The sequence below is a fragment of the Microtus oregoni genome, unplaced genomic scaffold (assembly GCF_018167655.1).
Source record: "Microtus oregoni isolate MIOR12 unplaced genomic scaffold, Mior012 000088F_ref0000325, whole genome shotgun sequence".
Classification (NCBI taxonomy): domain Eukaryota; kingdom Metazoa; phylum Chordata; class Mammalia; order Rodentia; family Cricetidae; genus Microtus; species Microtus oregoni.
In genome coordinates this window covers 4,606,921-4,633,512 of record NW_024544555.1, presented here as the reverse complement: position 1 = coordinate 4,633,512, position 26,592 = coordinate 4,606,921, and the positions used below count along the sequence as shown (strand labels likewise).

General features: G+C 45.3%; 1 protein-coding gene across 2 annotated transcripts in view; it reads left to right on the top strand.

Annotated features, from left to right (window-relative positions):
- LOC121442232 (colorectal mutant cancer protein) overlaps nt 1-26,592 on the top strand; it is a 368,334-nt gene that overhangs the window by 142,217 nt on the left and 199,525 nt on the right. The window contains exon 1 of one of the 2 annotated variants that reach the window (XM_041643696.1): nt 2,155-2,719. The exons of the other annotated variant lie outside the window; for it this stretch is intronic. Within the exon in view, the coding sequence (XP_041499630.1) occupies nt 2,663-2,719 (57 nt within the window). The 5' untranslated portion in view covers nt 2,155-2,662. Of the gene's footprint in view, nt 1-2,154; nt 2,720-26,592 lie in introns of those variants that run through there. 2 annotated transcript variants of the gene reach the window in all.

The window sequence follows — 26,592 nt, the reverse complement described above, 5'->3', positions numbered from 1 at the left end:
GTGACCACAAGGTCATTAGAATATCTGAAATTAACCATCTTTTTATTAATATTTTATATGTATGTATGTTTTGCCTATCTTATGCCTGTGTAACATGTTCTATGCCTTGTGCCCATGGTGGCCAGAAGATGGCATTGGATCCTCTGGAATTTAGAGATGTTTTTGAGCTGCCATGTGGGTGCTGGAAATTGAGCAGGGGTCCTCTGGAAGAACAGCCGGCGTTCTTCACCACTGAACCATCACTGCAGGCCCAATAATTTCTTAACACAAATAAGTACATTACAAGTGGGTTTCTGACTGTAAATATCATAATTTTTATTTTTACTAATTTGAGACCTCTTCCTGTAAAGCTGGCCATAGACATTCGGTTTTCCTGTGCCAAACTCCAACATTATCGGATTACAGCTGGGTGCTACCAGAACTGACCTAAAGGTCAACCTTTTTGTCATTTATCATTTTCACGGTTTGTTTAAGTAAAGATCCCAAGGAGGTCCGCACGCTGCAGCTGACTAGTGTGCTTCTATGCATCCTGGAGTCTCTAGAGTTCTGCCTCTTGTGCGCTCTCACTCTCTCACCTGGTTTCCTCCACCTTGCAGCTTACCTGGTGAAGACGGTGGGGTTGGCTTGGATCCTGCAGAATTCCTGCCTAGTGCATCTCTGTACACAACGCAGTTTCGTTTTGTTTTTCACATAAAACTGCGAACATAGCCTGATGGATGGCAGTGTTTTCTTCCACTCTCGGGGCTTTGTTACACAGAGAAACCCTTTCTCGAAAAGCAAAACAAACAAACAAAAACAAGCCAAAAAGGGAAATGGATGAACCACACAGGAAGGGATGGGGAAAAAGACAGGCACGCAAACGTGGCCCCCTGCTCCACCTTAAGGCAAAAGTAAACATCCTATTTGACATCTTAAAAATAGACTTTGGATTGGAACAATACAATGGCTTTTTCATCGAAGGCTTCAGGAAATGTCTGCTTAGAGGTGGAGATACTTTCCTCCCATTGTCTGAAGAGAGACTGATGAGGTTTCTTAAGTGATAATGCAGCCCCCTGTATTAAAGGTTTTCGGAGCATCTCAGATTCACTTTATCGCACCAGCCCCCATGCTGCCTTTTAATTTATTTTTTACTAAAACAGGGTCTCACTAAGTTTCATAGGCTGGCCTTGAACTCATCTGTGAAGCTAAGCCACGCTTTGACCACGTGATCCTCCTGCTTTAGAGCTATGATTACAAGTTTGGGTCGCTACCAACCAGGCGTGGTGGCCTTTTAACTTTATTTTGATAAAACCCCAGGTAGACCTCAGCCTGTTTCCCATATACAACTGAGAGTTTCACCCTAAAGGAACTCAGACTGATTGGCTATCACAGCCTTTTTAAACCTTTCTAATTCATCCTTCAAACTCCAGAAATAACCAGCCCGGCTCTGGCTACATAGCAAAGATCATTCATTCATTCATTCATTCATTCATTCATGACTAGGTCTTACTATTTAGCTCAGGCTAGCCTTGAACTACTAATTCTCTTGCCCCTGCTAGACACTGGGATTACAGACCAACACCACCAAGCTGGGTGGAGGCATGTGTTTTTAATGGAGATCGGGAGGTTGGAGAAGACACAAATGCGCGAGTATTTTAAATCTTTCAAGGGTTGGGCATGTTTTATCTTGGTTATGGACATTCAGAGAATGCACTCTCCTCTAGTCATGTAAATTGGGAGCCTGCCTTTAGACTAATCAGGGAAATGACTGCCCCACACTCTTGTAAAATTTTAATGTACCGTGAGAAACCGCTCAGTGCTGGCCGACTTACCGTGCTCACGTTTACCCTGACCTTATTGAATCATGGAAAGCGGTTCCTAAGAGGGAAGGTTTTTTTCTTCTTTCTTTCTTCTTCTTCTTCTTCTTCTTTTTTTTTTTTTTTTTTTTTTTTTTTTACAATTTCCTGCACGATTACTCAGGTGGCTTTTCCTGTTTCTTCTCTCCCTTCTGGACTTGGGTCCTGGTAATTACTATTGCAGAGACCTGGAAGGACGCCTGCTCTCTCCTCCGCGCCCTCCCCCCACCCTTTTCTCCTTCTGGCCCCGCCTCCTCCGCACAGCCCTTACTTAGCCAGCAGCTAGACAGCTGTGTTCAATCAGAAACCACTTACAACTCCAGACGATTCAAAGGGGGAAACTTCGGCGTGAAGTGCCGCTCGGCTCCGGCTCTCTCTAGCTCTTTCCTGCCGGGAACCGGAGGCACAGACCGTCCTCGCACCACTGCCCGGGCTTCTACCGGAGAGTGCCCGAGCTCTGCCGGGGGCCGGCGCGAGCTGCCCGCTTGCCGGGTAATGGGGTTCCGCGCGGTACCGTAGGAGAGTCGAGGGTGGCATCGCCCCGGGACTCCGCGGTGGGCGCGCGGGCGGGTCCCGGCGCCGGCTCGGCCGCTGCAGCTGCTGCGAGTGTAACCCTCTTGCCCAGCCTCCAGCAGCAATGGTTCGCCGGTGAGAATCCTGCGGGACTTTCCGTGCCGAGCTTCTGCATCCTCTTCGCCGCTGACCTGGGTGAAAATGGCTGTCTAGACTGAAATGTGCCGGCGGGGAGCAAGCCCAGGTTATCCAGCCTAAGCCAGTCTCCAAGGCTCCGAGGTCTGGGGACGAGCCCGGCTCTGAAAAGTGCAGGCATGAATTCTGGAGTTGCGGTGAAATATGGAAACGACTCCTCAGCCGAGCTGAGTGAGGTAAGAAACTGCTGAGGTCCGGGAGCTCGGTTTCCTTGCCTCGGCTTCCCGCATCACCCTAGACTTTCCCTACCCCACCCCTCGTGATCCCAGGCTGGAAGCGACGCAACTAAAGATTGATGGATTTTTTTTTTTTCCTGGATCTTGTTTTAACTTGTGCTACTCAGGATCTGACCTGAACTGCCTTGATATTTCACTCTGAACCAAGTGGCTTAGAAAAGAAACAGCTCTCCTGAGCCACCTAGGCGTTTTATTCCCAAGAGTGTGGACCCCAATCCCTTCACTCCCGCCTCCTTTATTATATGCTACATTCCTTGCGGCAGTCGGAACGTTTAGCTTAAAGCCTCAATAACTAGTTTGGTAGAGCCGGGGAGATGGTTGTGCTGGAGACCGGGAAAGGACGGATTATTAAACCTCTCACTTGGCGCCCACGTGTGCTGCCTTTGCTAGGGTTCAGGCAAGGTGGTCCCTTCCTGGGTAGAGATGAATGACCTGCACCGGGTGGGGTGGGGGTGGAGGGGCGGGGAGAGGAAGCACATCAAAGCCGCTTGGAACTTTATTTCCTGCCTGGATATGGACTCCTGTGTCTTTGAGACCACATTTGCAATTCCTGGGCTTGCACTGAAGTGTTTGAGACCCACTTTGAAATTAAATCTGCATCAAACAGTATGCAAAACTATGAGCGGAAAGGTGCTCAAAGCCACGTTTGGGGGAAATAGTTATAGGGATGTCTGATCCAATGAAACATATGAAAAGTGATAGGAAACCTATAAAAACCAGGTGTTCCAGGGAATAGGGGGGCCTTTTGGGTCCCACTTAACACCTTGCCTAGATCCTGTGACCCAGGTCACAAGGTCCTCTGTGCCGCTTAAAAGTACAACTGAAAAGAGAAAGAGGGACCAGAAGACAGAAATGAGAATGAATGGGAAGTAAGAGTTAGTGATGTCAGAAAATAGAGGGAAAATGAGAGGATGCCACTTTTGCGGAGGGGCTCTGGATGGGGGAAATCCAGCGGGTTTTGAAAAAAAATAGCCCTGGTTAGTGGCCTGTATCATGCCTGTATCATGTGAACCAGAGCTGTTTCCTAACTCCCCCTGCTGACCCCTCCCTCGCCGCCCAGTGATGTGCAAGGCTGGAGAGATGCTGAGTGAGGTGGTAATTTTCATATGGAAGTGAGAAAGGAGGCATGAGGAACTAGGTGAGCTTTGCCAATTTTGTATTCAGGGCAAGATCTGAACTCAAACCCAGAGTCATGCTTCATAACTAACTAAGCCATCCGAGAAGCATTTGGTTGCTATTCTAGGACCATTTAATAATCGAAACCCACTAATGGTTATCTCCTGGTAAGTTTGTGACAGGGCCCTTTTGTTCAGCCTCTCTCCGTGGTAGCACCTTTAACTCTATCACCTGAAGAAGAGCCAGGAGTAGCGCAGGTGGCTGGGTTGCAGACTGGAGATGTGGTTTTATTTGAATAGCTGCAGCGTCACCAAGGAGTGTGTATCAAGAGGAGCGCAGAGAGTGTGCGACACGGGAGCTGGAAGAAAGCTGCCCCTTCCTTGGCCTAGCTGCATTAGTTAATCCTTGTTAAAGCTGGTGACCACATGAAAGAATTAGGGTTGCCTTGTGGTCTTGCATTGGCTGGAAAAATCTTATTTTAGATCACATGACAGGTTCTTGTCCCTAGGGAAACCATCAAGGTTCCCTGCCAACACACTCTCCTCCCCAGAGTTCCCGCTCTGGTCCTCAAGACGTGTCCATTCAGTTTTTTCCTTTCTCTAGAACGAGTTCTGGATCCCATGGTTTAGTTCTTCTCTCCCCATCCAGTCCTCTCCTCTCTCTACCATCTGTTTGCCTGAAGGTTGTATAGTTAGTTGCAATAGCCAAGCGAGGAGATTGATTATTTTCACTTTTGTATTTATTTAGAGACTTGGTAGTGCAAGAAAAGGGGCGTGGTTCATGTCTATGGACCCTGAATGGCAGTTCCATTGATCTGAATAACGGTTCTGATAGTGATCCTTTCTATAACATCCACAGATCTAAATACTCAGCTGTATTTCTCACAGAGTCTTTGGTATAGAGTCTCTCCCTCTCTCTCTCTCTCTCTCTCTCTCTCTCTCTCGTGTATGTGTGTGTATGCGCACACTCATGCACACACACACACACACACACACACACACGCATGCACCGCTTTTCCTTTGATGAACCGCCAGCCAGACGATCCCTTCCCCCTTGGTGGTTGATGTTCCCCTCTTCACCTGGAAGCATGGCTAATAAAACACCCAGGGTCCCTTTTAGTATTCCTTATTGCCCAGGAGCCTGGAAGCTGTCTGGAGGTCACTGGAGGGGTCACATGCTGGGTGGAATGCCTGCTGTTCACTGGGCATTTCTGAGACAGGAAGGTCCCTGAAAGGACCCACCATTGTCCCAGTGTCATCAATAAGAGGTCTTTTAACGGTATTGACTTGTGAGCTCAACTCATCTACAGGAGTCTTCTAGCCTTAGCCGCGGGAGGCACTCTTTGACAATAATGTTGACACTGAACCGGAGGGAGTGACAGTTTCTACATGACGCCTGCTAAGACCCTAGTGGGAGCAGTTTTCCTTTGGTGACCAGTGGACGGACTGGTCTCTGGATGCCACTAGAGACAGACAGCTGTGGGCGTATGGCTGCCAGGGCCAGGAGGTAGGGAGACCTACGGCTCAAAGGTTCACCATTGGTTGTTTTGCAGGTGTAAGAGCTAAGATAAAAACAGGAAATTCCTTAACGTGTTCCTTTTGTCTATTTTGTAACCCTTTAGTTTGAATGATGGCATTTCGAGACCCTGTGAGTTGATTATAGGAGGACAAATTGCCTCTTTCTCTGAACATCCCAGTGTATTTTCATTTCCACCCCTAAACGCTTGCACCAAGTTTGAACAGACGAGGCAGTAGTAGGAATAAATACAGAAAGGGCTGGAAATTTGAGAAGCATGAACTTCTGATTTGTTTTCTTAGCTGTTCCCTGTCCCTGTCAAAGACTGCAGACTGTTTTTTTAACATGAGGTTAAAGAAGGATTTCATCATCAGCCAAATTAAAAATGCCTTGAGAAATTAAACGATTCATGTTCAGCCTCACTCCCCTCCCGGTCAGGAAACTGAATATGCCACACTTTCAATAGCATTAAGTCAGATTCAGCCAACGCTCGTCAAGGGAAACCTTGGGTGTCTTCCTCGTTGGCTTCAGTTTTGACCAGCAGTTTATCTCTCTCTGTAGAACGCATGGGGCCAGTCAGGGGGCAAACTGGACTTCATAACCAGTCACTCCGCTTGACGCGTAGACCAAGTCAGATTCGGAAAGAGCGTGCCTTGAGGTGCAGCAGTGTCGAGGTGATGCTCAAGTTCACGCATCGTTAAGGAACAGCTGTCTGCATGGGCTGCTCGTCTGGTAGACAGCTACCTATTTATGTGGAAACATCAGGATGTATTTGTAAAGTTTTCCATTTCCTGGTAATCCTTAAAACCTCCGGAGGTGAAGAAATATTATTTTCTTCAGGAAATTTCCGAAGCAGTCAACTTTTATTCTTTGCCCTTTTCGCGTTACTTGAACACTGAGTGGGCAGAAATCCTCCCTCCTTGTGCTGCAGAGATTGCCCACTGCTCAAGTGATGCTGTCTTCTGCCTGTTTCTCTGAAGGCTTTTTTATTTGTTCTGTCCACTCCCAAGCAGAGCAGAGGCAATACTGCAGGCCTTCCTCCTTTGCTTGCTGCGTGACATCCCCTGTGGCTTTACTGACACTCCAGTTAAGAGGCACGCCTCTGTGGAAGAAAGTTGTTCTTTGCATAGATGATCCTGCGTGTGTGCACAGCCATTTCGTGACTGTGCTTATTCTTCGCCACAGATTAATCGCATCAGTATTGCAAGCAGCTTGAAAGATCACCCGGTTTCCCCATGCTCTGTATTTTGTATCTCTCTGTCTTTAAAGAATCACATGGCACTGTAATAAACTGCTTAGTGCTGACTTAGCCAATAAACAACAGAACAAGACACGATGTGGAGTTTGGCACATAGGTAGGTGTCTTTCAGATGTTTGGTTTCTGGATGCCTACTGCTTGCTTTCCTTCCTGGAACTGATGTTAAATGCTTAGTTTGAGATGTTTTCCCACCCTTTTTCATGTCAATAGTTATCTAACACACTCAAAATTTATGCACTTAAGATGACAATCGTGTGTGTGGAAAGATGGTTCAGTGGTTAAGAGTGCTTGGTGTTCTTACAAGGGCCAGAGTCTATGGAAGTCAGGTGTCTCATCACTACCAGAACCTCCAACTCTAGGGTACCAAATACTCTCTTCTGACCTCTGTGGGCGCGCACACACGTGTACAGATATGTAATTGTAGACACACATATGAATAAAATTAAAATAAACCTTTCAAAGTATAGTAGTCTTGTTCATGGTCTGACCAGAGCTAGGGGCTTAAACACACGTGGCTGAGAGGCTGCTTTTGTCCCTGAGCTGGCAGAGCAGCTCACTTCTCTTCCATATAGCTCACTCTGTTTGTTGCTCACAGTTGCATGATGTCATGGCAGGATTGGGTTCAAGTTTGCAGTTTAATTTTTTTGTGTGTATGAGGGGGGGGATGTGTATGGCAGGAATGGTTTGAGATAAGCTCTTGTGTAGCCTAGGCTGGTCTTGATTTTGCTTTGTAGCCTCTTGAGCTCACCTGTTGGAATTATAGGCTTGAGCCACCATAACTAATTTGTGTAGTGCTGAAGATCAAAACCCAGGGTTTTGCGTGTGCTGAGAAAGAACCCTGCCCGTTAGCCCCAGATCTGCTGGTAGATTTCTTAACATGTAGGACTGGTACTGGCATATGGTCACTTTTGTTGTTTGGAATAGCCGTGTGGCCAGCTATTCCCACAGTCCAAGGAGTAAAGAAATGGATCCCGCATCTCCTAGAGAGGAGTGAGAGAAAACATATTTAATCCACCCCAGAGGCCACAAAATGACATCGCCTGTCTGGGCCCAGGTCCCATAATCCTGATGTCTCGTAGCAATTGCAATGGTTTTCCATTTTAGCTCTTCTTTCTGAGACTTGGAGTAACTAGCATTTTTTTTAAAACACTGCCTGCAAAATTGACATTCTTAACTGTTAAGGAAAAAAAACAAATGAACAAACAAACAAACAAACAAAAAACCAGCCCGTGAGAGACATTGTCATACTCATAATACGGATACAGAAAATGAGATACCAAAAGTGAGACATCAGGCTAGTGAGATAGCTTAGTGGACAAAAGTACTTGCCACTCAAAGCCCGATGACCTGAGTTCTTGTTCCTCAAGTCACCATGGGAGACTTAACTACTGATAGTTGAAAGGTGTCCTCTATTTTCAACACTTGGTCACATACACATGATCTCTAGTCTGTCAGGGGTGTCAGGTCCCTTGGAACTGGAGTTACAGACAGCTGTGAGCTGCTCCGTGAATTGCGGGAATTGAACCCTGGCCCTCTGGATGAGTAAATGGTGCTCTTAACTGCTGAGTCATCTTTCTAATCCCAATAACACACCATTTTACCAAGGCTGAGCAGCCTGGGAAAGGTAAGCTTCTACAGGCGCCCAGGCTGGCTTTCTCTACAGTGGTCACATTCTACCCTGCTTCCTTTTATTAGTCTCTGTTACAGCCCTCAGCTTCTGATCACTTGTGCTTAGAAGGGAGCATTTTATTTAATAAACCTGTTTAACTTGGTTTGTATTGTAATCCCTGAGCAATGCTCAGATATGTTTTGATAACAATGAAATGGATATGATTAGAATAAAGGGCCCTAGCTGCCGCCATCAGCCTTCCAGGGGCAGAAGAATTCCAGGCATTGAGTTTCCAGGTCCTGAAAGCAGATGAGTCGATAAGAGTGGAATGATCCTGGGTCAGCAGGGGAGACAGCACTGCAGCCCTTGGCTTGCTGGCTGTGCACTCGGGCACCTGAGGACTAATGCTTTGAAATTTGAGGTACCAGGATGTGTGGGGGGGTGGGGATAAAGCTTCTCCAGTCTCCAGAACTAGGACTCGTCCCGTCCTTGCAGGCAGAACTCTGGTTCCTATTATAGCTGGCCAAATCACTGTGGGGCAGAGGTTGCTGAGGTTAGCCGCTGAGGCTCTGTGTGGCTAGTGTGTATGCATTGTCACACTGGGGCCCTGTGTCAGACCCAGTAGACGAGAAGCAGGCGGAGCCAAAGACGGGTGCCTGTGGCTAGAACCAGGTGGACACCTCAGTAACAGGAAAAGGCGAAGAAGAGTGACGTAAGAGCTGGTTGGCTAGGCAGGGATTAGGTTTGTGATAGGGGAGGAGGAGGGGTAGAGGGAGAGTGAACAAAATGAATATAAGAACTCTGGGCTCAGTGTGGGCTTGAAGCTTTTAACTCCTACCCGAGACTGTTTTCTTCTTAAGGAGGTTCATGTTGGTACAGGATTTGAGTTGCCAGGGTGAGTGGGCAGACTAACTGGAGTAGAGAATGTCATAATGGGGATGCTTAGGCAATAAAGCCTTCGGTGCCTAGTGGTGATTTCCCCAGGGCGGTTCACAAGGAAGGCTTCCTCTTAGGAGAGGAGGCAACTGGGGGTCTAATCTGCATTCACAGCAAAATGAAGCTGCTGATGAACACATCCCTGAAAGCAGGATTATATGTTAGGTATTACCTGCATTCTGGGAGAGGAGTTTCTGCTGGGAAGAGGGTAGAACGGGACAAGACTAAAATAGGTAAATGAATAAATAAATACAAAAAGGCTCAAAACTTTGTAGCTAGGTTATTTATGTGAGAGAAATATATGGTTATTTTCTTAAACTGTCCCCTGTTGAATCAAACTTCTAGCAGTACTCTTTCATTCTCTAAAGAAAAGTTACCTGCATTACACAGACAAGCTCCATTAGCCCAGCAAATACCGAGCAGCCCTCGGAACTTCTGATTTTCATATGAATGTCCTTTCTCTCTTGTTGACTCCAACCGCTAAAGTTATCGCCAGAGACAGAGGAGTCTTTTTAGAAGGCTTGCATTATCATAATGAGTGACTAAGGTGGTTTCTGTACCAATCCTTCAAAATAGTGCTTAAGTCAGCAAAGACGTTAAGCCGGGAGAAAGAAAGCCCCTAAGGGAAAAAAATTCCAAAATTAGCTACTATAGATTCATAAAGAAAGCTGTAGGTTTGGCTCATTGACTTTGCAGTAAACGTAGGGTGGTTGAAGCTTGTGTGGGGAAAGACACTCAGTACTTGACTTGGCAGGTATTGTGAGGCAGGGCCCTGGTCATGAGATTTTACGAGGGTTTGGAACGCATGGTGAGACAAATGGGCTAGAGCCCAAGAGTTCTCGTGTCTGACTCGTGATAAATAGAAACTTGATTGAAGCCTCACGGTGTGTGAGTGTGTGTGTGTGTGTGTGTGTGTGTGTCAGTTAACCTCAGCTGTGTTTAGGAAATGTACTAGAGTAGTTACCACGGGGGAAGAATGCCAACATGGAAGGAGAGCGCTCCACAATTAGGAAAGCAAGAGCATCTCTGGTTGGTTGACTGGGGAGAGTGGGAGTAATTGCTTGTCATTGCCTTCCTATGAGTTTTATGAACCTGTTTGCAAAATACTCGGTTTCCTTGGAGTCTTTGTTCTCCTCCATATCCATATCCTTGTGGCCTCTCCAGGCTAGTTCTGTCTCTGCTCATTTGTGTTCTGAACGGCTATGTAACCCACATGTGTGACTGCCTCCTTAGGGACACCCTGGGATCATTACCAGCCTATCCTAAGCAATACTAATCACTTGTCAGCTTCTATTTGATGGGGCAGGGGACAGGACACTGGCAGACTTCAAAGTTGCCTGTCTGCGTTGACTTCCAGTAGTTTAGTGTGAGAGGTGAGATGGCCTTGACTGCTTTTCTATTTTGGTTAAGGTATGTGTTTGATGCAATTCATGAATGTGGCTTGCTATCTCTTCCCCACTCATTTAGTTAATAAATATTGTGTGACAGAACTATCTTAGGTCTGGGGTACAGCAAACACAACTGATGGAGCCTTTGTTCTAATGGACCTTACCTTCTGATGGGAGCCAAACAATGTGCATGTGTAAGTGTATGTCCAGTAATGTGTTCTATGAAGGACAGTGCAAGCGCAGAGGAAGAGGGAGGGAGGGAGGGGTGCATTCTCGCGATCAGGGAAGACCTCTCTGTGGAGTCAGTAGCTGAGATCTACCTAAGAGTCAGGGGTCAAGAGGGAGAAAATGGGAACAGATCCTTCAGACAGATGCCAGAGTCTGTCTGGTGGGTGTAAGGGGCATCAAGATGGTGGCACATGAAGCAAAGGAGCATGGGAGGAGTTGTGATCACAGATGGCACATGAAGCAAAGGAGCATGGGAGGAGCTGAGGTCACAGATGGCTCATGGAGCAAAGGAGCATGGGAAGAGCTGAGGTCACAGATGGCTCATGGAGCAAAGGAGCATGGGAGGAGCTGAGGTCACAAATGGCACATGAAGCAAAGGAGCATGGGAGGAGCTGAGGTCACAAATGGCACATGAAGCAAAGGAGCATGGGAGGAACTGAGGTCACAAACAACATATGGAGCAAAGGAGTATGGAAAGAGATGAAACCACAAAATTGGCCCCTATTTTATCACCTAGGGCTTCCTAAACCCTAGGAAAGAATATGGGTCCTTCTGGAGCTTGTTGAACATTGGCCTGAATTTATTTTTTATCTTATACACACACACACACACACACACACACACACACACACACACACTTGCATATGTATTTTGTTGGTGCTGTGAACATGATGGGTGAGATATGGGAAAGAGAAAGTATTAGCAGCAACAACAAAAGCCCAACAAAAGCTGGAACTAGAACCTGGGAGGTTGTAACCCAAGGGCAGCACAAGGCAGGAGATGGCCCAATGTCCAGGGCTTATCCTTTTGCTAAACTTTTAAATCGTACCATTTTCTATAACAGAGATAATTGTGCTGTAAAAACTAATTAGTTTTGGATATGATGAGAATATTTGAATTCGTTCTTCCCTTACAAGAAATGTTTCCCTTAAAAGGAAAGTTCCAAGAGGCATGGACACTGGCCAAGAGAGATTTGAAAGTTGCTGTACCTTGATTGATGGTTCACTTCTGATGGAAGCGAGGTGGATTCTGATCCAGGAAAACTGGGCTCTGCATTTCCTTCAGCGCCTTGAATCCTTCACCCCCACCGCCTCATCCATTTTATCACCGACCTCAGTACCACTTGAGTGATCTATACCAGATACAGCTTGAGGGAGACCAGAATGCTGGTGCCTTTTTTTGTTTGTTTTTTTGTTGTTGTTGGTTTTGTTTGTTTGTTTGTTTGTTTGAGCAGTTTGTCAATGAGTTTTCAACCAGGAATTGCCTGGCTGTTTGGTACTGAGATAGATGTAGCCAGACAAGGGAGCGTCTGTTCCGTGGATGCTTCTCTTTGGTACATAGTCTCACCCAAACCTGATGAGGAAACTGAGGCCTGAAGTTAGCTAGCTGGAAGAAGAGGCAGAAATGTGGAAATATTTTTTTCCTTTGTGTGGCAAATATTCGCATTTCTGTCCCTTGTGCCTCACCTTTCTTTCTTGAAGGGTCTTCTCAGTAAAGAGCACATTCTGTATTCTTTGTTTTAAGAGGAGAGATTATTCAATTAATCTTGCCTATTTATAACAGTTCCATAGCCCACACTATTAAAATGATTAGAATGTATCTTTAGCTCTAACTTGGGTTTGGGGTATAGTGTAATCCGCTCTCAGTAGGTTTTACTAGCACTGATTGTTTGTTGGGTCTTATCAGCTTGAGAACTCCAGAAGAGCAGTGTGTTCTGTTTCGGGAACTAGCGAGGTGGGCTGACTGTTCACTGGCTTACCGTCTGCCTTCAAGCTTCTTGGCTCTGTGTGTGTGTGTGTGTGTGTATGTGTGCGCGTGTGTGTGCACTGGTGATGATGATGATGATGGTGATAGGAATTCTTTATATTCTCCAGATATCAGCTGCTTTTGTTCATGTCTGGTTTTGTCTGCATTGGTCCTTGTACCATGCTTTCTCTTTAGTGAACATAGAACGAGGCTTGCACGGGAATCACTTCCATATAAAGCAAATATTGGTTGCCTACGCCCAGGAGACCCCAAGGTTTTCGGGAGGGAGGGAGTTTTGATTCATCTTGGGGTCAAAAGTACCTTTCACAGATGGACACTGGGCAGTTGTGTTTGGAACAAACAATCTCTAGCCGAGTTAGGCAAACACAGAGTTAAGAATTACAGCCAGGCCACGTGAAGAGTTGTGTTTTCCCGCCTCACACTGTGATTTCACAGTTGCTGGAGAGGAATTCTAGGAGAGAGCTTCAGCCAGAGGGGCCTGTGGAGAGTCGCCAGGAAGCCTGGGACTGGTCTGCTAGATTAGATAAAGGTTATTTTTAATTTATTGGTGCTCAGAATCTAATCCTGGCTAAACCAAAATCAAATTTATTTTCACGCTTGGTAGGGAGCACGCCGATTGTTTGGCTGAGGACACAGTAGACTAGGAGGGGTTGGGGATGACTGTGCCTTCGCTAAACGGGTGAAGTGGAACCAGGAAGATTTATTCCCAACATTTGAAAACCTATTTTGGGATTCATTCATTATTTTTCACTCTTTTGTAAGTCTTAATCCCCCACTCTTTGCCTCCTTCTCTCTTCCCTCCCTCCCTCTCCTTCTCTGCCCATCTTTCCCCTGAATGGAGCAGAACCTCTTATCCACTTTGGTACAACTGATAAGAGTAACTGCAAGCTTGCTTCTCATGTGGGGCCCCTGAGCTGTTGTGAAAATGCTCTCTGAATTCATATGTAATTACTGTGGAGGAAAATGTCTGATGCTGATAAACCTACCTTCAACCCCACTAATTCCCTAAGTGTCAAAAGTTGGATGTTTTTCTTATTTGACATTAAAATGTCCCCAATAGCAATGATGACATATTGAGATCAGGATAATATGTCCCATGGCTGGGCAAGGCCTCTGGTTTTTGGCCATCTTTACTGCCTTCTCCAGTGGGTCATTCTTTTGCAGTTTGTCATATGTTTATAAAGCTGTGGCCCCTGAAATCATAGCCCTGTCAATTCCCAGCTGGGTGATCTGTGAAGTTACCTTTCTAGGCTGCGCATTCCCGTTTATAAAGTAGTGATAATAAGTGTGCTAGCCCCTCCCTACCAAGAAGACTGGGGACACAACCCACTGTTTGTCTTTGTGCAGTACGTGGTTTGTGATAGCTCTTTTGGCTGTGGTGGGACTGTTAAAGCCATAGCTCACTACGGTGCTTGCTCCCACAGTAAGTGTCAAGCGAGCAAGTGCTTTAATAAACAGAGGCATTAGAGCTGTAGCTGTGAGCACTGAGGGAACTGAGAAGTCCTTAAAGGTAGGCTAAGTGTCCTGAGAACCATGTCCAAGAATCCGAGTGTCTGCCTGCTGACGCTTTTCCTCCCTTGGTATTCATGCTAGAAGTGCAGGACCTGGGGAAAACCTCGATCAAAAACCCAGGCGAGTCTTAGGTTGGTTCTTTCTTTCTAAAGGATGGTGATGGATTTGACTTGTCTTTGGAAATAAAGGATATTTGTCTTAAAGAATGTTAATGAACTAACAAGTCTCAAAACTAATTGCTTTAATTTTTTTTCTTTGTGTGTGTGTAGTTGTTTTTATTTTTTTAATCTTTGGGGGCCCACCACCCACTCCCAAATAAATACACAGAGACATATTCTTACCTATTAATGCCCTGACTTTAGCTTGGGTTGTTACTAGCCAGCTTTTCTAACTTAAATTATCTGGTTTCTCTTTAACTACATTTTGCCAGTGGGTTCTTTTTAAAAAAATAAACCTTTATTCAATTTATCTTTCTTTCCTTCTTACCTCATAGCTGGCTGGGTGGCTGGCCCCTGGCCTCCTCCTCTCCTTTTCTTACTCCTCCCTCTTCCCTATATTTTTCCTTCTATTTATTCTCTCTGCCTGGCAGTCCTGCCGATTTCTCTCTCCTGCCTAACTTTTAGCTGTTCAGCTCTTTATTAGACCAATCAGGTATTTTAGGTAGGTAAAGTAACACAGCAACATAATGCAACATAAAAATGCAATACATTTAGCATCATTAAACAGAAATTCCACAGCATAAACAAACGCAACACATCTTAAGGTAATTTTCCAAAGTGTGTGTGTGTGTGTGTGTGTGTGTGTGTGTGTGTGTGTGCTTGCGCATGCACATGCATGCTCACTTGCACATTTGCATGTACAGACCAGAGGTTGACATCTGGTGTCTTCTGTCACTCTCTACCATACTTTTGAGACAGGTCTGTCTTTGAACTTGGTGGTCCCAGGTTTGGCTGGACTGGCTAGCCAGCAAGCCCAAGGGGTCCTACTTCCTATGCTTATTCAAGGCGGGGCTCACAGATGTGCCCTGTACCCAGCTCTTTCACATGGACGCTGGGGTTGACTCGGGTTCTTGTGCAGGCATGGCTAGCACTTTACTGGCTGAGTCATCTCTCCAGTCCCTACGTTTTTATTTTGAACTTGTCTAATTTTGCCCCATCTATGGTGTTGTCAATTGCTTTTGTCTGCAGAAACTGAGCTTAGAAGGCACAACACGGGCAAGAAAGAGCACGATACACTAGTACCTGTGACTAAATGAGGCAGCATGGAAGAGGGCCTGACTGTTTGCATGGAATTCCCCTGCACATTGCAGGCTGTAGCAGTGTGGGTGGTATAGGAGCTTTGCTTTGGAGCGACAATGGTCTCAGAGGAGGAAGAGCATCTGGAGGACAGAATAGAGTTAAGGAATTAGAAAGGATTTGGAATGTGCCCCACGGCAATAAAGATCTTCATTTCTCTGGGTTTTGTCTGCCCATCAAAGGGGAAGAGATGCTGAATAGTCAGTTGGTATTTTGAAGTTGGTAAGGAGTTTACTTTGTTTGCCAAGGGGAAGGAATCTAGAGCCAGCCAGGTGAGAGAGACCCTGAGAGACCTCCTAGCTCTAAGCCTTGGTTGGATAGCAGTGTCTTCAACCTGGTACTTTTCAGGATGGAGGTTTTGAAACCCTTGACTCTATCTCCTGCTCATCTCTGTGGCCTCCCCCCTTCTGTCAACATTCCATTTCTGTGGCATAAATTATCACCTTGAAACCATGTCCTCCACCTCGGGTTCTGCCTGAGTCACTGTCAGGTAAAAGGAGAAGCCCGGGTCCGGGGTGACAAAGAGTCATTGTATAGTCAGTATTCTTCCTCCGCCTTCCTTCTGTGAAGCTGCTGCCTGTGCCTCTCCCAGCAATGCTCTTCCTCTCATGACTGTAGCTCATTTAGACCAGTAGTGCCGCCATGTCCAAAAGGCTTCTCTCAACTCCCAGTTAATGCCAAATCTGTCGTGGGATCTGACAAAGTGCTCGCGATGCTAGCTTACCTCTTTGCACTCTTTCATACGGTCTCCTTGCTTGTTTCCCCACCTTGGAATTTCTCCCCAGAGCTTCCATTTGGGGATGATCAATGACAGAGAAAATGATTTCTTCTCAGAGCAGATTCGCGGTCCAACTGGCCAGCTACATAAAGGTTAAGAATGATGAGGAGTGAAAAGTGAGATTAGACTGGGAGCTGGAGTGAAAGGGCTCCTACAGGCAGCTGCTTTCACATCTGCCCGTGATGTGGGGCCCATGCTGCGTTCTGGGTTCCCTGTCCCCAAAAGAAGCTCTTAGCTGCCCTTCCTGTCTTTTGCTTCTGAAGGTGAGCCCCAGTCCTCTGCTCACTTTTCCGTGGACTGGGATCCTTGAGCCGTGCTTCCAACTGAACCCCACAGGACTGGGTGTGGCTCTAGGTGTCCTCTCAAGAAGAGAAGAACAGGGGCTAATCCTAGGCTGCAAGAACATCTTTGGAGCTAAAAAGGATGAGAATGCAGACAGCCCCCAATGCTTGAGATCCTTCAACTTTACAGTGGTACAGAAGTGCGTCAGTGGACACCATCCTGCACATTTTTTCTCCTTAGCGGCGTCAAGCCACAGCTTCCGGTCAGCCATGAGACTATGAGGGTAACCAACCAACCCACAGCCTGCAGTGTATTGTGTGCTCTGCTGTGGTGTTCCTAAGTTAGATGGACTGAATGCCTTTTAGCTGACGACATTTCCAACAACGTCAGATGATCCGAATGTAACCTTGTGGAAAGTCAAGGGGTATCTGTACCAACACTATGCTGGAATCGTGGAGCATTATGAAATTCATTTCTGCTTCATCATCTAGGCATGCTCCTGAAATCCCAGTGATGGGGAGGTAGAGACTGGGGGCTATTTGGGGCTTCTTAGCCAGCCAATCTAGCCAAATCAGTGAGCTGCTGACACAGTAAAATCACCTGTCTCAAAAAATCAAATTGGAGAGCAATTGAGGAAAACCACACCTGACATTGACTGCTGGACTTCACGTGCCTGAACGTATGTGTACGTGTGCAAACACAGCTGAATCTATACCTTTAGAAACACATTATCTTCCATATAACAAAACCTTGGTTGCTTTATGGACCACAACAACAGTTCCGATATCCCAAAGCATCTTATCAATGGTAATAAATGCTTCTTTCACATTCCTATTCTCGTTAATGAAAAATAAAATTGTAGAATTCAAGAGAATGGTAACCTATCACCTTTAATCTTATGAAAGCCTCTTTCTGAATTAGAGAAGACTCTGTGGTGCTTATGATTGGGGTCTCGTTTCCAGCTGAAGGTCAAGGGAATTATTCTCCATAACAATATTCTGTGTATAATAGTGTCCTGTATGAAAAAAAAAAACCTTTCTCATCTAGAGGAAACTCCACAATTCAGTTAAAATTCATTTGCAACTGACAGAAATATGTTAATTGCTTTTCTTGGGCAAGCGATTCTTAATCCAATAGGAATGATAGAGTTAAGATTCACTTGACTAATTTGAGTTTTTTTTAAATGTCAGAGATTCATGGTGCCTTTCTGGAGTTCATAAGGTGTTCCAGTCAAGGTTGGATGACTGGGCATTGTCCCTGTAAAATGTCACACATTCAGATTCCCCAGTAGGAAAAGTAACTCTCTATCCAAGCAACCAGATCATAATGCTTACAGGATCAGAGTGTCTTGAATCTTGATACTTCTGGGCTGGATGGCAAAACTGCCCAGGCTTTATGTGTGCTTTAGCCACCGAGCTGGTCCTCAAGTCTCTCCCAAAATTGGATTCTAAACATTTGGACAGCACAGGCTAGCTAACTTCTAAGTAGTGAAAATGAAGGGAGCAATTGTAATACTCAGGAATACACAGTGTGTGGGTTTGTTTGGCCATATCTCCCTCCCTGCCACCCCTACTCCCACCCCTCCCACTCTCAAGCTCGTTGAATGTCAATACCCTCAAGGTACCTGATTGTCTTTGGACCTCATTAATATCACATTTACTGCTTTCATTGGTTATCCATAAGCACAGCCATGGCCTGTCTACCTCCATTTCATCCTATATAGTTTAATGTTCAGTACTAGTGTCCTCGACAAAGTTCTTTGATTGCCATCTCACGAAGGCTGTAGCCCCTCTCCTTTGTATCTACTGCCTTAGATATCTCTATTTCTGGCAGTTAATACACTGACCAGGTCTGTGACATCTTATGTCCTGTTGGAGTGGCTGTTAATCACCAGCGATCTTATTGCACAGTGCCTTCCTGTGAATTTTTATCTTACTGCAGTCCCATGAGACAGGTCCTATCAGCAGGGACAGGTGGCAATGGAGGATGGAACATTACAGTAGGGTCTTCCTCAAGGTTCCACATGTAGTAGGTGGCAGGGCCAAGTTTAAACTGGAGCCTTCTTCTCTAAGTCCCTGCTGCCTGTACTATATATATTACTTTCTCAGGTCATTTATAGTCATGGCTTTCAGAGTTTACATCTGTAAGACCTTGTTTGTGGGTTGCGTTAATCCTAAAATTTGCAAGAGGAAGATCAGTTCCACAATTTTGAGCCAAATTTAAAGCAAGCTTTAATTAAATACTGACCAGGATGGGTTCTGGTTAAATCCAGATACCAGTACAGAGCCCCAATTCATGTTTTGCAGGGGTTGAAAAAGGCAAGACCCATTGTTCATTGCATTTCCCATCAGGTCCAATAGGGACAAGCTTACATCCTAACTTATTTCCTGCCTATGTACCTCCCACCTACACTATTTGTGCACATCCTGTGTCGTTGGTGCAAACATACTTGTTTAGGGATGTGAAAACATGTGGCTTTGTTATTTCACTAGAACTACAACTCCCAGCATTCCAGGAAGCTATCCTGTCCTTGGACAAGTGGGGCTTACAGGTTGACTTTGGCTCTTACTGTTGGTAGATTGAAGTGGGTTGTAGACATTTAAGACTGGAGATCTCATAGTAAAATCCAGTCTATGAAGCATGATTAATAAAAACTCAGAGACAGAAATTGTGGTTCAACCTGAAGGTCAGAAAATCAAAATCGCCAACCACTGGCTCTTACCTCTACTTCAGTCTGAAATGGCGATCCTGTCTTCAGGAATCTCAGAATGAGATTGTGTCTGAGAGCTGTCTCCTCCCGTATTATATTCCTCTCTAGGGCTGGGATTAAAGGTGTGCGCCACAGGGATAAAGGCATGCACTGCCTGGTTTCTATGACAACTAGTGAGGCTACTGGGATTAAAGGAGTGTGTTACCACTGCCTGGTCTGTAAGGCTGACCAGTGGAGCTATTTTACTCTCTGATCTTCAGCAAGCTTTGTTTATTAAAATACAAATGAAATGCCACTACAGTGGAGAACTGAGTCTGGGTTTGGGCATGTTGACTTTGAGGTGGCTGGTGGCCATCGAAGAGGAGATGCGCGGTATACTGTTGGATATTAGGTAAGTTAGGCTAGGATTGGCGAAGCTTTGGTTTCCATCCCTCTTCATTCACAGTGCAGGTGGCTGATGGATGAGGCTGCTCTGTAGTCTCTCCACTGCGGGGGAGACTTTTGCTTTTGCTTCCTGTATCATATGAAGCAGTATGAAGAAAGCCAAGTAGTAGGCACCAGTTGGACTCAGATGCAGGCCAAGGCACGGTAGCCTTCTCTTATGTATAACAAACATGCTTATGACACATGCTTTTTTAAGTCATGGTTTTTAATATCATTTTGAATAATAATCTGATTAGTATCACATTGTATCAAAAAGTCCTTATGGCTCAAAGAAATGGTGGAAAGGAGTAAGTTAAGCAAGTGTGAATGTAGGCAAATTAACAACATAGCTAATATTAAAATTGAGCCGTATATTGTAATAAGTTATTCATCTTATATTGTTTACTTCTTTAATTTTCCATTCGATATTCTAAAACAGTTAAATTTTATTTATTCTGAGTGCACTGTGTTGTGTGCACACATGAAGTCGGAGAACACCCTGCAGGAATTGGCGCTCTTCCTACAGGGGTCCTGGGGATGGAACTTAAGCCCTCGGACTTGGCCACAGGCACCCTACCCACTGAGCCATCTCGCTGGGCCTGCCACTTAAGATTTTTGAACTGTGGTCAGATGGAGCCAATAAACTGCAGGGCATAAAGCTGTGGGAAGAGGCAAGCTATATCTTTAAGAGAAGATAAGAGGAAAGCCTGAGAGAGGCCTGAGGGACGGTCCAGGTCCGGGACTAGGCTGAATTGAGAAAATGTGTTTAAATGGAGCAACTGAGGAGTATATTGTTCAGAGTAAGCCTCTGATGTTACAGAATTCCAAACAAGTTTACCTTGAGGCCCTGGGGTGGTCTTTGCACGGAAATCTAACAACTACAAGGGTCAGTGTTTTTAAAGACTAAACACAGGCTACGTAATAAATTGGAACCATCTGCTGTTCTCCCCGAGCCTGCTTGCTTTAGCTTGGAGCCTGCTGCTGAAGCATGCCTTTCAGATGGTGAGGCAGTTGTACAGGTGAGAGGGAGCAACTGGGGCAGGGTGCAGAGACCCTTGGGCAGCCAGCTTCAGAGCCAGCTTGGGCTGCAACACCAGCTACTGCCCTGGTTACCCAGAAGGACCCAAGTGACTGCCGCTGCTGTGGCCCTGACATTCTGATCCCCACGGAGTATGGTGGGGGCGGGGTGGTGGTGGTGGTGGTGGGAGTGAGTTTAAACCACCAAGAGAAACTGATTTTAGATTGATGTTTTGAAATAGTATTTCCCTCGAGCCTAATAATGACTCTCTTCTTAAATACAACTGCCTGAACCAATCTAATTGTGTGTCTGTGTGTCTGTGACCCAATCAAACCTAGGGCCATGAGCATACTAAGTCTGTTAGAAATGAAGATATTCTAAAGACACGCTGTGTCTCTGTCAGTCTACTGAAACAATGGACCCCAAAGAAAGTAGAATTTCCCCAGGAGTCCTGCTGGGAGGAAGGAAAGGTAGCCAGCAAGATTGGGAACTTGTCTCTCAGAGAGAAACTCAGCACAGTTGAAAGAACTCACCAGACCACCTTCCATTAAGGGCCGGAAGCCCAGGTAATGGTGGGTCAGTGGTGGGCGGGACCATGCCTTGACCAGGGACTCCTGTTTAACCTTTGATCTCAGTTCAGGACCTCAAAGAAGACTGGGGAAGGAGGGCTATTCAATGGATCTCTTTGTTACTTTTCTCAGTGAGGCCACATTGAATGAATCTCCTATTCCTGTTTTTTAAAATGGGCTATTGAGGAAGTGTGGCTAGACCTGGCTTGGGGCATAGGTTGTGACCCTCAAGTTTTGCAACAGTACCACTGAGCTCCAACCCCAGCCCTGTGAACCAACCTAAAATCCCTAGAGCACAGTGGGTTCTTTCCTGATCTCAGGAGCTGCTGAGTTTTATGCCAGTTTTGTCCCTGCTTTAGTGGTGACTTCCTGTAAATAACAAGAAGATTATCACTTGGAAGTCCCCGGATGGAACTGTTTGCTGAGCAGAAGTCTATAGATACAGGCCTGACTTAGTTTTTGTTTAAAGTGGATATTACCAAAATGCTAATCTAAAACATTTAACCCACTGACTTGGCAGACCATGCCATGTAATCAATTGAACCCGAGAATATGAGTAACTATTTTTGAGACAGAATGGAGGAGGGTCCATTGCATCCTCCCCTGGTATCTTTGTGTCACACCACTGCCACCGTTCCTTCACACACACACACACACACACACACACACACACACACCCCTGTCTGGCCCTGCTCCCTGCCCCCCTAATTCCCTGGCCTACTGTGGATGGTCCCCTGGCTGGCCAGTATAGTCTCAGGGATTTGCTGCTTTCCGGAAGTGAGTGAGGGAAAGGCTGCAAGCTGTGTGAGTGACGCCATCTGCAAGCTGGCCTTGTTTTTCTCTGTTCCCATTTCTCTGGCATGTTCAACGCCAGGCTGGAAACCCAGGCCTGGCTGACTAGCTAGAAATGCCATTCAGCACGAACTTTTCTCACGCAGCAGCTATAGCATTCATTCAGAAACGAGTATTTATAAAAGTGGAAAGAGTAGACTGTGGGAACGCGGATGATGAAAGTGCTCTCACTTGATGATTCCAGCCTAGCGTGGAATGAGGCCTGTCAAAGAGGATGGCAGTAGAAACCTGACCGTTTGAATGATGGGAAATAATTTCCAGAGCGCTAGTCTGGCTTCAATTTCATTAGCTTTCGAAGTATTTTTAGTCCAAATTAAATTATCTGAGCTCAATACAGATGCTTCCCTACCCGTTTTTCCTCCTTGCTGGAAACCAAGTTGGCTTGCTAAGAATTAGACCGTTGGTTGCAACGTGGAGGAAGGAACAGAGCAGTTTCTAATGCCTATAATCGGAATTTCTGCCTCACTCGCCTGCTGCATGTTGTGACAGCTCTGAGGCTGAGGGAGTGAGTTCTGTGTCTAGCCTGCCAGAAGAAAACCCCTGTTTTGGCACTCTGCAGCTCTAGAAGGCACCGCCCTGCTTCATGTTGGTGAATATTGTTCAGCGACGTATGAGCAGAGGTAACTTCCCATAGATATCGTTCATATACAGTCATCAATCCCAAGAGGAGCCCACAATCCGGGTAGACTTAGGATTACAGGGTGACCGGCAGCCCTGGTGACTGGAGGAGATGTTGGGAAAATGTATTTTTGTGCCAGAAGATCTTCTTAGACTATCCCGAGTGATGACAGTCACCACCGTTGGCCGTGGTTTATTATGAACAAGGAGATTGTTGCTCTTGGTCGTCAAGGCCATTTGCATAGTGTTATTTATAATATCCATAGTTTAGCCATGGAAATATCCCTTTTTGTTCTCATTCCTTGAAGCTGTTTTACTTGGCACCACCAAGTGTTGACTTTCGCCCATTTTTTTGAAACTCATGTTGTGTTTCCTGTGTGTGCGCTCACTATATATTTATATATGCTGTAATATGGCTGTGTCTTGTTTCTTTTGTTTACCTTTTGCATCCTTTACAAGCTTATTTTAAGCAGCTGGCATCGCTGGTACTTTGCGTTCTGCTGCCTCACTGTAATACCTGATATAGTACCAGAAATCGAAGAAAATCCATTTGAGAACGATGCTACCGTGCAAGAGGCATGGCAGAATAATGCAGAGAGTCCCTGACCTCCATTGTCATAGAACGCCCCCTAAGATCATGAATCTCATCTGTGAACACCTGCTCTCTATGTGGCTGCTCAGAAACCCCTGAACAAAAGGGGCTCTGCTGGCTTGTGCTGTGCTGGAGATGATGTGGGACTTTGCCTGGTAGAGAGGGAGAGGGCAAATGTATTCGGTATTCCCACTGTCCGTAGGACCCACACAATGATTTTGTAATTAATAATGAGTCATTTCCTACTTTGGAGGAATTCTTCTCCCTGCCCCTTCCCACTCCAAAAGTTCTCTAGTTCCCCTTTCAGCACAGGATGCCACAAGTAAAGTGGATTTGGAGATTGCTTTAAATTCTTCCTAGTCTCTTGGACCTGGCAGCTCTGTCTCTCCACACAGTGAGACAGTCATGAACAGCAACAGCTTCTTCCCAACCTCTTGCCCCATTTTTACAGCTGCTGTGGTTGTGGCCTCAAGCATTGGGTGCCACCTGATTAGTGTCGTGTGTGTGTGTGTGTGTGTGTGTGTGTGTGTGAGTGTGTGTGTGTGTGTGTGTGTGTGTGAGAGAGAGAGAGAGAGAGAGAGAGAGAGAGAGAGAGATTCTGTGCTGCCTTCACACTGGAGTGGTTTTATTAGCCTGAAATTGGAAATGCAGATGAAGGAAAATAGTAAAAGCAGCCTCACCAGCTATGATGCAGCAATTCCCCAGGACTGATTCACGGAAGAATCTCTTTGCAATCTGAGCCTTATTGAGCTCATTTTTAAAAGAATCATTACTGTATCTTGTGGACAGAATCGGCTCATAAATCTCAAAAAAAAGCTAATTATGTTTTGTTACTGACGTTGCCTGAATCCGCCTGTCTCTAGGTTAACTGTTGGCAAGGGGAGTGCATACCCACACGGACAAGGAAGTCCTGGTAATTGCAAATCACTGAGAAAGGCGTGATGATATTTTGCCATTAAAGGAATTTTCTAGCACTTGGTTATGCTAAACTGAACATGAGAGAATCCAATTTCAAATCAAAGGAGGTAATTACACTGCTTCTTTATCATTTATGTAAATCTGTTAGGGAAAGAGAAGACCTGAGAACACATTAACCTAGCAGGATGTGAAGCACATTCATATAAATGTGTGTGTGTGTGTATGTGTGTATATATGTGTGTGTGTTGAGAATAAAAAAAGTAACCACACAGTATTTATATGGATGATGGATATACTTAAAGATCACACACAAAACAAGTAAGATCTTGCCACGAGTCTCCTGTGTTGGAGACCTCACATTTGAGTGTCTATTGTGTTCCTCGTTTGCTAAGCAACTTGAAACAGAGATGTAAGTAACATGTCCAAAGCCACAGCATAAACAACAGAGCCTCTGATAACTAACTTTGCATCTCCCTTTTGGTGCTAACCAAAACAAGAAAACAACAAAAATTAAAAAGCAAATACAAGTAAGTGAAAGAAAAACCTCCAATTAAAAAAAAAAGTATTGCATTTATATATGAATGTATATATGCAAATGCCAAGGTGTGTGTGTGTGAGTGTGTGTGTGTGTGAGAGAGAGAGAGAAAGAGAGAGAGAGAGAGAGAGAGAGAGAGAGAGAGAGAGAGAGAGAAGGTCGGAGGACAACTTGGAGTCAGTTCTCTACTCCCATCCCATGGATCTCTGGGATTGAAATCATGTCCTCAGGATTGGCTGCAAGCCCCTTTACCCACTCAACTACCCCTCAGCCAAACAAACTGACTTTTGATACAAAGAATTGTCTTGAAAGTAACAAAATGGTTACTTTGTTAAGTTAATCAGTCACCTTTGATTTTACAAGCATTCCTATTTGAGTTTCTATTGAAGTAACCAACCGTTTCTGCCCTGGGATTTGGGAGTTAAAGGCTGTGGAGCTTGTGATCGGATACTAAGCTTGTATCTAAGTTCTCACTTAGGAATCTCTTTCTTCACCAAGGCAGGAAAACTGAAAGTAAGCAATATTTCTTGGGACTGGAGAGGTGATTTAACTGGTAAGGGTTGCGTACTCCTCTTCCAGAGAGTTCTGTCCCCAATGCTCACACCAGGCAGCTCACAAGTACGTGTAACAAGGTGTAACAAGTTCTGGGGTCAGACACCCTCTGCCTTCCTCTTAGCTCCTATTTGTATTGTAAACACACACATATGCAAAGTCAATTTTAAAAAAAGGAACCTCCCCTCCCCCCTTCTTTTAATTTATTGCACTGTTGATTGAAATCTACTCCTGAGCTGTATCTCTATCCATTTTTTCCACCCTCTCTTCCTCCCTGCTTTCTTCGAGATCCGACCTCACTAAGTTACCCAGTTGGCCTTAAACTCGGTTTCACTGTGTAGGCCTGGTGGTTCCCCTGCTTCTTGTCTTCCGAGTGCTGGGGTTATAGGAGTGCACCACCATGCCCCACTATTTCTCCGCTTTCAAGCGGAGGCCTTGTAACGAACTACATTCTTACCTAATCTTGTAAGCTAAAAGGCTTAGAAAGGACCTTGTATCCAAAAACGTGAAGCATTTTTTTTTCATGTGCCGTTGTGTGAAATAAAGGGAGTCAGGCAGGGAAGGGGTGAGTGTGGGTAATAAAAGGTATTTTGAGAGTTTTTTTTTTTTTTTTTTTTATCACAGAAGGCCTTTAGAATTTAGTCTTAGTCCTTTATTTTCTTTATCCTTAATTTTGTATGTTCTCCTTTCTTATACACCCTTGGGTGAGTTTGGTGTGTGCCCATGTAAGTGTCAAAAAATTTTGTCAGCAAACAGCAAAGGCTAGCCACCCAAATCAGCCCACAGCCCTACCTCCCCATTGTGTTGGGAGGTTAAGTGAACACCTCCTCAGATGGGCTGGCATCGTGATCAAAAGATGAAGTCATTATCCACCAATAAGAGTGCCGTGTGTGTGTGTGTACATGTGTGTGCATGCGTGTGTGCATGCGTGTGTTCACGTGTGCATGCACACAACACGCTCATGCACACGAATGTATGCGCTAGAGGACAGCCTTTGGAGAGTTGATTATCTCCCTCTCCCATGTGGGCTGTAAGGATGAAACTCAGCTCCTCAGACTTGGTGGTAAACATCTTGTCAGCCTATTTAATTTTATTTGAAAATATTTTGTCACAACAGAATCTCACGAACCATTATATCTGAAACCACTTTGTCTTGAAGGGTAAGCTGAAATTTTGGAATAAATCTTTTTAAAAATTTTATCTCGAATATATCAAAACCAGAATTCTCTAGAATCGAGGTGATCGAAGCATATAGCTTGTTCACTCTTGGGTGCCCTCCGCGCGCTTCTCTTAACATCGACAACCTGTTCTGAAAGGAGGTGAGTTAGCTCCCATAGCTGAG